General features: G+C 35.7%; 1 protein-coding gene across 1 annotated transcript in view; it reads right to left on the bottom strand.

Annotated features, from left to right (window-relative positions):
- Positions 1–17,896, bottom strand: part of Stw (straw) — a 52,053-nt gene that overhangs the window by 1,498 nt on the left and 32,659 nt on the right. The window contains exons 2-7 of the mRNA XM_021329332.3: positions 4,013–4,454; positions 2,409–2,693; positions 1,846–2,321; positions 1,247–1,431; positions 372–567; positions 76–288 (exon numbers count right to left, since the gene is read on the bottom strand). Coding sequence (XP_021185007.1) covers positions 76–288; positions 372–567; positions 1,247–1,431; positions 1,846–2,321; positions 2,409–2,693; positions 4,013–4,454 — 1,797 coding nt within the window. The remainder of the gene's footprint in view (positions 1–75; positions 289–371; positions 568–1,246; positions 1,432–1,845; positions 2,322–2,408; positions 2,694–4,012; positions 4,455–17,896) is intronic.

Genomic DNA, 17,896 nt, shown 5'->3' on the forward strand with positions numbered 1-17,896 from the left:
ACTTAGTTGTTTTAATTATACCAAACTCAATAAGGTAATTTTCTCGGGTGTTTAAATATGACGTAATGTACGTACCTTCGTCTACCAATACTACTTCAACAACAGCGTTAAGCGGTATGTCCACTTTGTGCGTGCACATGCAATTCTGTCCACAGTTAGCGGGACGGTTGTCACCATTACAGAACTGTTCTGGGTTGATGTCGTCATATTGACTGATCAGTGGCGCGGGCGGCGCCATGTATGAGATTTCGTCTATCAAACTGATTACGTGATCTCCACCAGGAGCAACTGAAGAAATTAACATTATGTTAATGTCGGTTTATAATTTATCATGAATGGAACTGCATTTAAAGAACCTCTGAATAGCTTACCTAAATATCTGTTGTAAGTATTCGGCTGGAACAACATCTCTGGCCTATAGACGAAGAAACGGAAAGGCAAGAAGATTTTAACGTCGGGCCTTTCTTGAAGGATGGCCGGGTCGATGTGCTTGGCGTTCTTGAGCTGGCTGACGCAAATAGCGTCGTTCCTTGAAATATTACACCTGGCATCCAACGGGTTCATCACCTGGATAGTTAGTGGGGAGAAAGGTACGTGCAATTACTAATATTACGTGCAAAATATACATTATTCACTACTCAATTTACTACAGTTACTAAAACTACTAGTTGGAAAATTATTTGCACTCTTGCACAAATTCAATCAAAGTGCAAACACACACCTTATAATAAACAGTTACACTGGTATGTAGTTAGTCGATTTTAAAATTGCTACAGAGACAAGTTGGTTGATATATTTACAGAACCGGTAAATGTACCGGTAGCTATTTCACCTGACTGTACATGGTCTAGTTCGTCAACAGCTACAATTTGATTTTTCGTTTTAATTTATTCACCACTGTGAAATTTGTTTCATATCGGCTCTATACCAGTATTTATGTTTGAGCAACGAGGTGGTATCAAGTCGACACTTCGACCATGTTAATCGAGGCTTTCGTGTCGGCCCAGGAATTCAGTATGCAATATCCGCTCTTTAATAATTGAGGCGGGTAGTCTCGTGACACGGGCTATGTACTTCATATACTACGCCATGAACACCAACTAGAACTTAAGAGCACAGTACTTGTTCTACTACTAACTCAAGAAGAGTATTTACATTATCATAGTATCAAAGTTCTACTGTATCTACTAGTGGTATATAATATATTACAGAATCCAGGTATGTTACACCGGTCGCCATAACTCACCACTCCTTGAGGAATGCCAACGTCATAAGTAGGAGGTTGCGAGGACGGTTGGTAGGGTCCTCTCGCGTATCTGAGGATACCTAATTGCTGTGCTCTCTTGATACCGCACTCGCCCAGACCTCGGACCTGAATCCAGTAGGCTCCAGGAATATTGTTCGCTTCGATTACAAAGTCGTATCGTTCGCCTGTAACACGCGTTATAATATTCTTGTAAGAATTTCATTAGGATCTAGATAATTTGCAAATGTTGTAAAAGAGGAAGCATTTATGTTATACAATGTTTTTGCACGACTGGGCGCGCTACCTAATTAGACATTATTACAACACATAGGCGTGTCTTATAAAAATTGCTGGCGATTATCGTGCATTATATTATGCTGTTATGCAGCTGTTATTACGATTCGATAAAGAGAATTGGTAGGAATATTTAATTGTAACACCAAAGCTGTTAAAGAAATAACAAGCGAGAGTGGGCACAATATAAGAAGCCTCCATGATTCTTCGTAACGAAACATCTTCAACAAAACATTACAAGTTGCCATTGTTTGAAAGCTAAATCGTAAACACGTATGTTTATTGCTTCCTCGTGGTTAGCTCACCTGAGAACGAGATGATGGTGTTTACTTGTACCGGATGCACCGGTTCGCCGTCAGTCGCAATAACGGTTAAATTGTGGCCTTCGAAAGTGACCTGCGCGGGGCACACGGACGCGAAAGCGTTGATCATTCTGAATCTGTATCTTCTACCAGGGGTGATCGTGAATACTTCCAGTGGTGTGTTGGTCATGAAACCGGTGTTAGGATCCCTGAACTGTCCCTTTCCGTTGATCAGTACGTTTTCGGGATCCTGACCAGTGTTGACGGCAAGACGACCAGGGTACCTCTCAGCGGCGTCTTCGTGAAGCCAATCGCTGAGCAGCATCACGTGGGTAGTCAAGTCGTAGTCGTATAGATGACTGTTAGGGTCTTTGGAAGGAGGCTGACGTACAACGATGCTGCCATATAAACCGTCAAGTTTTTGAAGTCCAGTGTGAGCGTGCCAGAAGTGGGTACCAGCATTACCTTGCCATTGATATCTGTAATATATAAAAAATATATATTAAACATTGCTACATGCAGATTCGATATACGATAATCATGCTTATTTAAGAAGCCAAGTTTACCTGAAAGTATTTCCTTGTTGGATTGGGCACTGCGTCACAAATGGTACTCCATCGTAGTACTGAGAGCCTCTCTGCCAGATTCCGTGCCAGTGAATGGTCACTTCCATACCCTCCATGTGGTTCTCTACGTCAATGACTACTTTGTCGTTCTCGCACACTTGGATGGAAGGTCCCGGTAACATTCTGTTTGCTGTGAGGATTCCTCGCTCGACACCATCGGCCAGCACACATTGGCAGTGCGACCATACCACGTTCGTAGCGTTCGGTGTGCATACTTGACACGCCCTGCAATCATTTGTATGCGTTTAAGTATGACATAAGCTATGGTCTATTTCCTTATCAATGTATCTTACACCACTATTTCTATACAGCACGTAGGCTATCGTGAAATAACCGGTTTGCATAAGTCCTGTCGTCACCTATCAATTACGTGGCCTACGGAATTTGGATCAGTTGTTGTATTTAAGTGCGGCATTGAATTCGTAGCTGCTAACAATCCGTGTGAAACAAAGCGTAAAATGTGCGAAATGGAAAAGTCGGTCGATGGGTCGGTTTTTTTCTCGGCACGACTTTGCGTGAGCATCTCAAAAATATTTTCGTCTATCTCTGGATCTTAGCGCAGATGGCGCAGTTCTTACGAAATTCAGTGAGGTAAGGAGTTACTCAAGCCTTAAGCCTTTTTTAAAACTACTATGATATAAGTCGATAACAGTGATTGTAAAGTAAACGTCTAATCCGTGCAATTATTGAGGTACAATTGAATGGACTTCCGACTCTGTTAGCTGCAACTTGTAATTTTCATAAGAAACGAAGAGTCTATTATTATTGTTATGAAAGAAGACTCATTCAATGTCACTGGGTGATCTATCGGAATTTTATAACACGGTTTCGAATTATGTAGTTCATGTCCGTTGAAAAAACACAATGATTCGCTTGTATCCGCAGGTGCAAAGGAAACAAACTTCATTAGCGTTGTTTTAGCTGCTGGGGAAATCTGCTTCGAGTTTTCCTTATACGTTAAGGTGACTTTTGATTTTGGTAAATAAGTTGTGGGTACACTTAACTAAAACTACTTTTACGAATTATCGCTGTTATATTATTCGCGATTTGCTAGGGCCTAGGTCCTAGGCTATTGAAATTTAAAAAATCCAAATTTCAATAAAGAATATGGCTGGAGCGTACGACCTGCTTGGAAACCCATTATAGAAACTATTAAATCCAAAATCCAAGCCAAAAACTGCAAGACCGAAGGATACAGTGAGATCATTCTGCGTAAATCGTATTTTCAGTAATCAACACAATGTAGTGTAGTTGTTTGTAAATATAATATCAAGACGACAAATATCTTAGTCTACCCGAGACCATGGATGCTGTAAAGGATCCGAAACGTCGGAATTTAATAACATCTATTAATGTAACCGCGATAAAATCCGTACAAGTAGTTTTATTCAAATGCCTAATATTCGCGTAGGTAAGTGTCAGAAATCAACACGACGTAGGTATATGCAATGAAAAATATGCTACTGATTTCGGTGATTAGATAGATAGACTAATATTTTCTTAAAAAATAAATGCAATGCATCGAACATGGAAGAAGTACTTACGCTCCTAAAACGGTGTACAATTCTAAGGTGAAGTGGTAGTAGCAAATCCTGGGTGGTTCGTTCTCCCTGCACGCACGAGCGCACTCATCAGGTGCCGACAGTGCTGGGTTCCTCCTCAGCTCAGCAGTAGCACTGCTTGTGAAGTCCAGATGCTTCAGGGAAGGTTTCCCATTGGCATTCCTAGCCAAAGATGGCAGAGGGTTGCTTCGAACGCCGCCGCTTAACGGACCGCTGCCGCTGGAGGCGAATGGGTTGGATGATGGTCCAGAAGTGCTCCCAATGCTTCCGAAGGAGGCGAAGGGATCAGCTCCCGAGGGGTGTGTCTGCACCAGGCCGTGGGTGGAGGAGAAAGCGCTGCTTGAGCTCTCGCGGAACGGTGTGGCTGTGCCCGCTTGCCACCATGACGCTGACGTCGATTGGTCGTCTGCGGCACCGATAGCTTCTGTGAAACAAAAAACAATTTTGGTAAGTTTTTGATCACTCATGACTAATGCTGTTTTCCAATAAAGTCAAATAAACATCGATTAATTGGGGAAAAGACCTTCATGTCTCTTCTAGCTAACAGATAATAGCCATCTCTATACTTGGCCTGAAAGTTAGGTACAAGGTGACGAGCGGAGGTCGTCTCGGTCTGTTTCGAAGTTCATTAAATTGCCCATTTTTTGTCTCAACCCACTGGTTAGAATGGACATAAACGTAATAGATACAAAATTATTTTCTGTTAGTGACCACAATGGAAATTGGTGCAGATCCCAGTTTCCATTTTTATCTTAAAATTTTAATATCAAGGACGTAGCATTGGTCAAAGTCATTATTTAGACTGAAAGACTACTGTTAGCAACAATGTCGATAAAGTGATAAATACTAGTAACGAAATTGTAAGTAAACATATTAAGCAAAGCGATGAAGGTACTCGTGGTACTGAAGAAAACAGGTCATGAGAATACGAGTATTGCATTAAATCCTACACCATTATTTCTCACAGCCTACCCGAGACAACCAAAACCTAAATATCCAAGTAAAGCTATCATAGAATCAAACCTTCAAACAAAAGATAAACGACTGGCATGCATTACTCATAAATCGAGATTACTTAATAAAGATAAAAGATGTGTAAATTACAAACGTTCCGAAGCTATTTCAAGTGGAACGAATGATCGCAAATCTGTAACGATATTCCCAAGAACTGTCAGTAGTTGAATGTGTACTAACGATTAGTTTATTAGATAAGTCAGCGCTAGCTCTCCGCAGGTGCGTTAATGCAAATTCTCGAGTGTAGGCACCCGTATAATGGTTACAAGACTGTGTTGTCACGACAATGTTTTCGTAACACTGGACCAGGGACCGCGTCCTTAAATTAAAGGACTTTTACTTCCCTGTCGGCTGTTACAGTTTTCTCAGAGCATTAATTGAACATTACGCAGTCTGATACGTTTGGTTACCACATTATTAAAATTGCTTACTCAATATTTGCAGTGATGTGATAGCCGCTTTTGTTTTAAACCTTTTAGAGTTTCACTGTCTTTGGGAACTTTTGTAAAATCGTTTGTGTATTCAATACGTTGCTAAAGCTTGCATTTTACAACATTATTATAGGCTATTAACTTGTAGATATGCAACAAAAACTGTTCAATTTTGTTCTGGTTGCGGAACACAACAATACGTGTTGGATACGAACTTGGCCGTTTTTTGTGAGACCGTTTAGGTATAAGAGCCTTGAGGTGACTATACTTTTATTTCCTTATTGGTAAACACTAACATTGGTTGGCGATTTGTTACGGCGCCCGCGATTGCACTCGGGTCATCAATAGGGTTATTATTTCAAATTACTAGTCGCGTGTTTGGTTTTCCAAATCGATGGGTCGTGTTTAAGCAATGCTAGGGAAGATTGCTTTGTGTTGCATTGGCAATTAAACGAGTTACGTGAAATCAGTCTTAATACATGAATTACTTACGACAAATGAGCAGTTTTAGTATTCATTATTTACTTATTGCTATTAGTGTCCCTAGTTAATTCGCACATAGTTTGCACTTGCCACTTACTAGCTCGTAAACTACCGCCCGTATTGCTGGCTACGACATTTCGTTGCAGAAAATATAAATTGCTTCGAGTCGTGTATACGGTACAAAGTAAGCAATCAAAATTCTGTAACTAAGGACCAGAAAACCCGCTCATTAGTGCATAAATATGCCACCCAATAAGTTTGTTGCCGCTATTTAGACCTAGTTTATTGCTTATTTATAAGCTCTATAAATTGTTGGTATCTTATCACGGATTAATTTAGCAGTGGCGGTTGTGGTTGGCGTGCGGTTTGCAATCAGCCCCCGAGGTTTTCTCTTTTCCACCTCGTTTGAACACCAGATGTTATGTACACCGTAATGTGCGTAAAAAGACAACGCGGAAGTTTTTAAAAATGATTACCGCTAGATTACAGAAAAATTGCACATGACCAATCTATAATACTCTCCTTTAAAATCTAATTTTCAAACATACGTGTTCAAGTCACACGTTTAAGTATAATCGAGCATAATTTCCAATGAAATGTGTACGTTTCAAAAACGGTTCCGGCTTTGAGCAACGTTTTTGAAATCGGTTATGTTTTTGTTTCAGATTTTCTAATTTTGAAATTCGTTTCAGTGCGGAATTGATTATAGCACGATTGATTAGGTCACTTACTTGCAAAATTGGTATCGCATTTTTGTGCAGCAATTTTTAATGAAATATACCAAAAATTTTAAGTAAGTAGTTGCAATATTTAATTAGCATAATGAGCGAATTTTGCAAACATTTTTATTTTTGCAATACAAAAAAAATATCTTAAAATTAGATTATTGTATCAAAGTGTTGGTTTATTGGTACGTTTGTGCAATGAATGGGCGTTCTCTAAGATACGTGTTTGCATTCAATCATGTTGTTTGCGATTCGCCTCGCCGATGACTGGTCCCATCTAATCGCCTTCGTGAGCACATCTGTGCACCAGATTATTAGTATTATTACTATTCCGTTACGCGATTACACTATATGTTTAGTTAAATGATAACATTACTTGCGCGTGCAACTACACTTAAGTTTTTACGTACTTACGTAGACAGTTCTTACCGATTGTTGCTTTGAGATGTTATCGTGCACTTAAATTAATGCCTTCAAATGAGGCTTAATGATTTTGTTCAGTTATGAATACAGTACTATATTTCACTCTTATAATGATACTTTATAGCTCTGTATGAATAAAATTACTCTCAGTACATTGTGTTGGAAAACAAATGACAGAATACGATTTCAGGAACATTGTTCATTCATATCGCGTCCGTCAATTTATTGAGTCGGCAATGTGCTAATGGTAGCAGCGACAGTAGTGAACAGTAATAGATTATGTTGAATGCAACTTTGTTCTCTATCTCTAAATAAAATTTTGTAAGAAAGCACAATAATAAAGACTCGTAATCTAGCCTGAGGCTAAACTGTTCCGCTAATTCTGCCCATTTAGTTTATTCACACTTTTATAAACCATTTATCAAAAAGGAGATCTTATATGAGATAATCCCGTGCAAAAATCTGTAGGCGGAAATTGATTGATATAGGCTATTAAGCATTTAAGGTCGTAAGTAGTTATAATAGATATTCAATTAACAGCCCACTTGGGAAAGGTGTTTAATGAAAAAGTCTATAACTCTAGTGTTGTACAATGTTTATCGAGTTTTTGCAATTAATCGATCATCGATCGTTACACATGATTGTTTCATTCAGCCTCTTTATATACGTCATTAACCATGTTTTATGAGGCAAGTGTAGACATAAAAATATTTGTTTTTTACTGTTTAGTTCTGAATAACAGGCCTATGATGAATAAAAATAAATATACAGGTATGATTGAATAAAATGTATTATGTAAACTCATGTTTTATGAGGCAAGTGTAGACATAAAATATTAGTTTGCTCTGTTAAGTTCTGAATTACAGGCCTATTACTACAAGCTTGATTGAATAAAATGTATTGTGTAAACAAATAAAATAACTAACAGTGAGATAACTTATGATAAAACTGTTCATCGTGACATTTTGCTTTTTATATCTTCCTACAATGTAAGCATGAATTGAGTTAGGTAATTTGTTTATTATATGCTATAACTTTTTAATCTTTAAATAACAATGTAATTTATAAAGAGACTCTCATATATTTACGTAGATTAATTAAGTATTTCCTACATTAAATAACAACAAAAATATCTAGTAAATACAGCCAGTTCCCGTTTTGAAGTTTATTACGATACTCAAGCTTGCAAGTGTAAGAGTTCCGTCATATCATATTGCTCGCTATATCTCTGCCCGCGGCTTCGCCTGTTGAAATTGATGATTATCCACCAAACCAGATATTAAAACGAGAGTAGATAACGTCAAACATTAATTAGTGGATTGGTTTAACGTTGTATAACGCACTGAAACTTTGTATATCAACAAGATATGTATTTATTACAAAATGACGGTAGTGCACTACTTGTTCCGTGGTGCTAATTGATAATTACCTTGTACCATTTTTTTTCTTGGAATATTTAAATATGTGTTTTTTTTTGTCGATATCTTGATAATAATGTATAAGAAAAATAATTAAAATCAATGCAAACATACGCCAGTTCTGCGTCAGCTGTCAGAAAAAAAAAGTAGAACATGAAGGTTTTTTTTTTGCAGCAAACAATCTACAAATGAAATAACAATCTAAGACAAAACTAGATTATAATGACAATGATAAGCCAGTTTAGAGCTAAACATTGACTTCCTAACAAACGCCAGTCATTTTGGAAAATCTGGTAGAAAGTTGTTGTTTATGCACTACAAACGACAAGATCTGTCGTTAGTCATTGATTCGGAATTAAATGTTATTACTAGGTACGGTAGGATTTTACCAGAAACCTAACAATCGAGTGCATTGGTGCAGAAACAGTGAAAGTGATTCTTTAACAGTCTCTTTAGAACCAAAGAGTCTGGTTCTCTCAGTCTTGTTGACATGTCCGCAACGTGATATATATTTTGTTCGCTGTCCCATGTCAACTGTCTGTCACGCCGATTGGCCACAGTCTGTATCGATTACAAATAAACGATTTAAATCACAGCCTCACTAGCGAGACTATGCAGATTGGTTTTATGTAACCGGACAGATCGTCACGTCTCGATGTTTGTTTGTTTTCTCGATTTTGTTTGTTTATTCGATCCGAGTAGAAATTGAATGCACTAGATTGTCGCTTTTCCTTATTCAAGTACCTAATGATTTGCGGATATTTCGTAAATCTCTACCTACACCTTATAGGTTACAAAATCAATTCCCGAGCTTATATTCGCTTATCAAAAACTAGCTAGATTACCGCTGTCGAAATAATATTAAACATTTATACCAGAAGTCAATTTATTAGCGACTACAGCCGTCAAAATCTGCATTACGAACTGACAGACAGCCTTCAAACCCTTATTAGTGGGTTTATGAAGTGTTGCTAATAAATTATGTATGTATGTGTACGACTTAATCGCATGTTTTGTGTTCGAAACAGTCGATACTCCAGTTTCTTTGGCGTATGGTCGTGGCATGAAGGAATCTAAGAAATGCATCCGATTATGTATATGAGAAACAATTAAGGAAATTCGATATTTTGCATTGATTGCATGTGATGCAGGAAAAATAACAGTTTGTGTTCTAATTTTGTTAAGCTCGTTTTGATTTGCCTCAGGCATTGATATAATGATTTTTTTAAAGCATATTAATTCTGTTTACATAAAGTCGTTACCTACTTTTTTTAAACAAACATTTCCTGTTCAAAACCAGATTCGTATTAAATCTAGTTCACATTTTTGATTTCAAAATACTTACGCATGTACTCAATCTAATTTATTTAGCTTATATAAACATAAATAATTCATTTTAACAACTTGATTGACAGTCGTTAAGTAATGTTTAATAACTTATTCTTGCTTTGTATTATCTTTTATCTATGCGTGGAATTCTGAAATCTGATACGTGACCTTAGTTGTAAGTTCATGATCTGCGCATGATCATATCTTTGGGCCAGTTTACACGTCAGAACTTATGGTACAAAGCCCCATTGATAAGTAGGTTCTTACAAAAGTTGTTGCAAATATGTATGTTGCTTCATAGTGTCAAAGACTATGGGGTTCTTTGTTAGTAGTGGTAGTTCGGCGATGTGGATGATTTACTGACAAAATGTTTCACATAATATATCGATACTAGTAGAATAAAGAGGAAATAGATGTTTCTTTGTTTCTGCCCTAAGTTCCAAAACTACTGAGCCGATTTGAAAATTTCTTTCAATGTTGGGAAGCTACACTCTTTCTTTCCGAGTAACATAGGCTATATTTTATCTCGTTACGGGCAGTAGTTCCCACGGGACGCGGGTGAAACCAGCTAGTACCAAACATGATGAGTGTACCTCTAAATCTTTCCATGACGTACAAAACAGTTTAGAAGTTAAGCAAGAGCTATTTACACAAATATGTACACTGATACGCATAAATGATGCAGCAAAAAAATCATTACCATAACTTAACGGAGAGTAAAACAAATAAAACAATTGACAGTTTGTTCGACAAATATGTAATTACTTTGCTAACGAAAGGTGAAATCAAACTGACCGATATTATTTAGTTACGTACATTAAACCTTATTTTATGCTAACTTAACAATTAAATCGATTCTGATCACAATCTCAAGGAGAAAGTATTTCACTTTCCTTTTTTAAACCGATTTTTTTTCGTATTGTTAATTAGGTATATGTATTACACGATGTTTTGCATGCTGAGCATAGTAATTAAAGTCGAATGATATTGCAACGAGATAAGACGCTTTTGATGAATAAATCGATTTTGATATGGAGTCTAAGAATCGAATCGGAGTCAATTAGCAACGGACGGAGAGCACTTTCTTTCATTATCACTGAATTATTGAGTGGATGAATAACCAAGTCAGTACATTGCCATAATTAATAGTAATTAATAGAGAAAAATCTTAAAACCGTATAAAATCACACACACACACAAAAATATTACCTAATTGACAAGAAGAGTTACAGCTGTGCAAATATTTTGACAGTTTAAAAACATGATAGGTGTAATCGGCAATTCAAAACTCCACATTTGTCTTATATAATTTTTAATCTGTATTATTAATCATATTTAATATCAACACTAATGCTCAAATAAAATACGCATCAAAGATTAAGAATTAGAAAAGCTTAACATACAATTTGCAAAAATAATCTCCAAATTAATTGTTTGGTCATATTTCATGCACTCAAGAGCTTACACTTGATGTCGCTATTAAGAGGCTGACATACCCAAAACAAAATACGTACGGAAGAGATGCCTGATGACGGGGTGTTCGTAACATAATATAAATTAATAGCTTTAAAATGAGTAGTCAAAAATAAAAATCTAAGTTCTGAATTTACACATGGATACGTTAATGTTATACATTTTATCAATCTACGTTAATAAGTTTTTTTTTTTTTTTAATTTAAGTAATACAGATATTTTTGTTAGAAGATCATTTTAAGATGTAAGTTTATTTTTTTTTGTATCCTGAAAACTTTTCGAGAACGTGTTTTGAATTTTACAAGATTCTCTGAAATACGTGCAAGATTCATATATATTTTTTTCGCCATCAAAAACTCTACACCACTCTTGATTTGGCAGAAAAATTGCTTGAGACAAGCCAATTTGGATGTTGTCAGCGTCTTAATATTCAACGTGAACAGCTCGGCGCATAATTACGATCTGTTAGTTGCGCGCACGCACCCGGTGGCTGTTTTACTATCATCACCGTACTTTCACTAGAATAACGTTTCTTGTTAGCGCATTGTTCCTTCAAATTGCGTAAGGTTGCATGAACGTGTTTATAAGCGAATCACTTATTAGTAGCTGTTACAGTTTTTTTGCCGTCAAGTGTATTTGAAGGGATTGGAATTGTAGATTTTGTTATTGATACTGTACCTACTGTTTAACGGTCGGTACCAATATTCTAACTATCGATTGTTTCGCTACTAGAGATAGGAATAATGACATTCCTGTATGGAGCTAATGTTATAACTTTAGTATGCAAATAGTCACAGATAGATAATATATTTGGAATAGTCGCAAGTGTGTTTATGTATCTTTTTTTGTAATGTTAGAAATAAGCGGATTTAAGTGCTATTAAACCAGTATAAAAGAGTAATCGACAGCAGAAAAGAAAAATAGGGCAACACCCCATCCTGCTACACGCAAGCTACTAATCATCATCTGCCTAGCCTTTTCCAAACCATTTTGGGATCGTCTTTAAGCCGAATATAGTTGAGTGTCATTGTTTTATAAGGAGCGACTGCTTGTCTGACCTCCGCAATCCAGTTATCCAGGCAATATACCCATTGGTAAGACTGACTTAGCAAACTACTATTGAAGAGTATAATATATTCAATGAGCAAGAAAAGAATGCCGTAGCATTTCAACGAGCAGCAACTATAACTCATCTCACATGCTTCGCTCGCATCGTAAACTTCGATACACGTCAGAACAAGTATGATATTTTATCAGATGCAGTCTTTCAATAAACCATTTCGCTTTCATCCAATTTATATGTCTTTGTCGTGTCTAGTGCATATCAACATACACGCGATATATTTTTATTACAAAATTTAAATGTTACAAGTATTTTTGATAGAAAGTGTACCTTAGAGAACCACACCACAGACTAAACAGTCGGCCGATAGTTGCCCTGACGGTTGAAAAAAATAACAAAAGTCTGAAGTCAATCAAAGTTTTCAGTCAGTCTGACACTGACTAAATACCTGATCGTTGTTATTTGCGTACTTCCATTTATCTCCATGTAGTTTTGTGAGCCCAAACAAACTCTCGGCCGATTAAAAGTTTGCAGTGTGCAAGTACTTTAGTGTGGACGTTAAAACTATTTTAAAGAAAGCCAATGAAAGTGACTTTCAAAATGTAATAAATTGATGCGAAAACGTTACTAATTTGGAGGCACGTGGCCTTTTGTTGGCGTTAATACGATCTTTATTCAAAGTGATTGAAACTAGATTGATGGCTGGTTTTCAATTGTGTGGTGTAATCTAATTTATTTCCTTGTATATCTACTTTTAGATTAGATATTTCACCAAAATGATTTAATTTCAAACTATCTTTTATTGTAATAAATAAATGGCTTTGACGATATAATAATAAATGGCGAGACTAAAGTCGCAGTCCCTATTAGTCCCTATAATGATGTTTTTAGAAAAAAGTAAAACAAAAATTTAACATAGTAGGTAATTATATTATGTCTAAGAAAACTGTATATATTTTTTTTCTTATACACGATTGTATTAAACTTCTGTTTAACTTTTTTTTTCTAATAATACCAATTGTTCTATTCTCTCACAGAACAAAATATACATAATATGTCATTCACAGATAATATCCATGAATTCTTGTAATAATATAGAACTTAAATTAAACTTCTGTATTTTTTTCTGAAAAAACGGTTCTACCAGGCCTGAAAGAAATGTTACACAAAAGTTACTTCATGCCTACAATCTGTGCCTGCGTACGAAATTCTAGACTATTTTGTTTTGTAACTATTTATTCATATTTACCACGCAACTTCTTGTGGTCAGTTACAGAATTGCATTCTATTATTTTGAATATTTGAATATTTTCTGTCAATTTGTTAGAACGTTGTAAAATTATTTATTTAGTACCTAAAATCTGATATGCATACGAAAATGTTTTTGTCTGTGTTTTCAAGGTAAAATGTCTTGTGTATCCAGGTTCACAACATAGGAAGTGACCGCATGTATATTTTTTTACCTACAAGCGGAATAGCATTAATCAACAAGTATTCTATAAAGAATGAAATCAGTTATTCAAGTCTAGAATCTTGTAGTACGCGATACTTTAATTCAGCTGCTACGCGAGTAAATCTAATATTCATTAGGCCATTCAATTCATTAGTTTATTATATGCACTATTTACCTTGGTGGCCAACAGACCGGAGGATCATGACTGTTTTACACGCATAGACAGTACACTCAAAGGAACTTTATAATGCAAATTCGTAGGCTCAGATTATGCACATATGTGTGTTATTATGTGCAAGGACATTAGACTATTATGTATTGCTAAAAATATGGCATAAATGAATTTTTTTAAAATCAGCACAGATAAAATTACCATACCCTATTAAATTCGGGAGTTAATCAGTGAAAAATCAGGCATAGACTTATGTGTGTATAGAATATTTTTCTAATAACTTCCGTAAATTACAAGGACTTGTTATCGGTATGATCTATATTAGACGTAGACTTTAGATGCTAGATACACGATTAGATTTAGACATCTTAAAGATCTAATCTTCGGTTCACAGGAATTCAATACTACATTAATCGTGTACAAATAACCTTTAGCCAAGGTTCTCGAATATACTCGTATAGGTTCAAAACTTAAATGTTATAATCTAACTATACCTACTTACTTAAAGGTACACACATACACATTACATCTCTTCATTATGTTCATGACAATCTATCTTTAATTCAAATAAACCAGGGTTTCATAGAGGTTATCAAAATGGACCATTGTTACCGGATTCTAGAACTACGAGTAGCTCATCTATATGACAAAAAATAATAATCATCACCATCATGTATATCTGCAATATAACTCCATCCAAAATAGGAAACCGTTGATTAATAAACATTAAACAAGGATACAATTAATTTATCGTGACTTTTTGTGCCCTAAAGCTCAGCAACATGACTCAATTCTGTCAACACCAAACACGAATCACGTCGGCCATTGTTCAAATATTGTTGCCATGTAACTTCCACTAGGCAATTCCATTTCGGTAATTGCTATTATTAACGATTTTAAGGTCTTGAAAATGTTTATTCTCAATATTAGTTCAGTCCGGACGCTTGACGGCCAATTTCACGCCCGAACGTAGCTTCAAGCTCTAAATTATCTGCAAACTTGTTTAGCGTTTCCGGGTGGAAAATTGCTGAAGAATTCACGGGTATTTTTATGTTTATTTAATTTTGTTTTTGTTTTTATTGGAGCGTTATCCTTTTGCGAAAGTTTGTCTGTTTATCTGTCACGCTTTCTTGGTATAGTCGGTGAAATGATGCAGATAGAATATACAGCTAAATTATTGTTAGACGGTCGTCGGTATACGATCTCTTGTTTCAGTGTTTCAGCAGTCGTTTTTTTATAAAACTTGAAATAATTATCGAGTAAGTTAAACGTATAATTATGTTGTAAACCAAGCTATGTTGTATGTTCATGGTCTACTTATTATTTTGGTATTTCTACCTATACGTGGAATTAACAAATATATTACGTATATTATTTAATTGCGTTAAATGATCTACTTTCAATATTCTATCTAAAGGTTCGTTTACCCGAGTTTGGAATTAAGTAACTTTGAATATTTTTATGTAAATTCCAAGGCAGCTTACAAAATCTTAAGCAATAACTTTCCATTAACTAACAGGCTTTGCTGATAAACTAAATCCGGAAACTTGGGTGTGTCAACTTAAACAAGTTTAGTGTTGAGCGCAATTTTCGATATCGCATACTACTTAATACTTCCGCCTACAACAGCGCAATATAATTCACTTACAGGATACGTTGACTCACATATTTTTTGCCCCAGACCACTGATTTGTTTGATTAATTTACCAGAATGCCATTTTTTATGTCAGTAATTATATTATTTATAGCAATGTAAACGTGTCTAATGTGTCTCGACAATTATGTAATAAAACAAGCAAAAAATGGGCCACTAACATTTTTTATGGTTATTCCAGCTAGACCATTTAGTTTCGCGAAAATCTTAGACGGAATACAAGGTTACCTTGTTATTATTACATCAATTATACCGTATGATATCTAGGGTCAGCCATATTGAAAAGTTTGCTCTTATTCAAACATGGAAATGTTACGATTAGCTCTCTATTTGGCGGTGCCTGCGTTCTCACGGGCCCAACAATTAGTGGTGATACGTCGAATTAATGTTCTCGTATTTGGTCTTACTGTTTTAGTTATTGAAAATGTCGGTATGGGAACATAGCTGGTTCTCGGAAGGCGTAACTCTAATTGCAACTAATGCCAATATTATGCGTTGCTGAGCAATTAGAATGAATGATACATTCAGTTGCCGGCTTGTGAATGAAATTGTGGAGTGAATGATGACTAGGCGGGGTACTTGCGTTTGTAATTTTAAAGCTTAATGTTCGTATTCAATGATTCATAGGTTCATTGTAAGAAGGTTTTAGAGCATCCTACAGTAAACAATCAATAGGTTAATATTCGTTCTTGAGTTGACTAAATAGTGGAAGGTTATCCTCGATCTCACCAAAACTGCGCAGTTTTAAACTCCCATCAACTTACCTGGAAAATAAGAAATAATTTTGATTAGACAAATTAAAGTATTTCGAACAACAAAAAGAACAATTAGAAAACAAGACTAGTCAAAGTCATAACACAAGGTTTTCGACAGTTGCTAGTTACACTAATATGTAAACAAACAACTCATAAAATTAACTCCTAGGTTGAATAGACTATAAAATTGTTACATTTAACCGTTAAGATGATAATCACACAGATAAAATCAACTTGACTTATTATCATGATTGTTGGCAAACCAACTTTTTATTTAACTTCTCAAACGATGTTTTGTTAACACGTTGATTTCGCAGACAATTACAAACGTAATTATTATGAACACTTGTAGCTAATAAGCAAAGGTCATATCGCAATATAATAATATAAGTACAAAAATGATAATAATCCCTCGCTAACTATTTTAAGTCATCATCTCCCGAGCCTTTTCCCAACTATGTTGAGGTCGGCTTCCAGTCTTGCCAGTTCCAGCTGAGTACCAGTGTTTTACATGGAGCAATTGCTTATCTGACCTCCTCTATCCTGTTACCCGGGCAACCCAATACAGCTTGATAAGACTGGTTATCAGGCTTACTGGCTTCTGACGACTGCCAAAGATGTTCAATGACAGCCTCGTTAATTATTTCAAGTATAAAAATAATAAGTGAAAGGTAGGTGCATTTACGAAATAGGCCTATTAAATTGATTTCAACAGCCGGAGCCGTATAATGTGCTGATAATTTACATGTTTATTTAAAAGTTAATGTTTAAGTGGGTATTATGATATTTTGTAATGTCTACCGGTGGTTGAAGGTGCGTATGTGTAACACGCGTGAAATTGTGGTCGCATACTGTATCCGAGGGGGTATCGCAAGTTATAAGCGATAGCGGGATTGTACATCTAGGTATCATTTTGTTTTTAAGGGCCTATAAAAAAGTTAGATGGCTAGTTTACCCTAGACATAATGCTATGCTACAGGGTAAGGGACAGTTTCTTTGTAATTTCCCTTTTGGATAAAATATGATGTAATAACATCGAAACGTTTCAGATCATAAACTGCCTAAGAATGTTACGGAAGAATATGTTTATAGGATTGTATAATAAATAACCTTTGCTGCAGTCGGCATAAATTATTGATTAGTTTTAGGCAATTCAAAGTTAGCTAAGTTTTTTATCTAGGTTTATTAGGTATACCTATGAAATTTGGTTTGCTGACGTCAATTCACAGACGTGTCGATATTAATTTATTAATTTTAGTAGGATTTCTTGGCTAATATGTAAATTATAAAAAGCCCCTGTTCTTATCAATCGTATATATCAAAGTCAAAAATAAGTAAAATTCACACAGAGGTAGCAAATTATTACAAAGGTACGAGATGTAACAAACTTCAAAAGGCCATCAATTTAAACATGATCGCTCATCACTTTTATCTTGGATCCTATTGTGCATAAACAAAGGAGCTAAACGGTTT

Source organism: Helicoverpa armigera, chromosome 9 (assembly GCF_030705265.1).
Source record: "Helicoverpa armigera isolate CAAS_96S chromosome 9, ASM3070526v1, whole genome shotgun sequence".
Taxonomy (NCBI): domain Eukaryota; kingdom Metazoa; phylum Arthropoda; class Insecta; order Lepidoptera; family Noctuidae; genus Helicoverpa; species Helicoverpa armigera.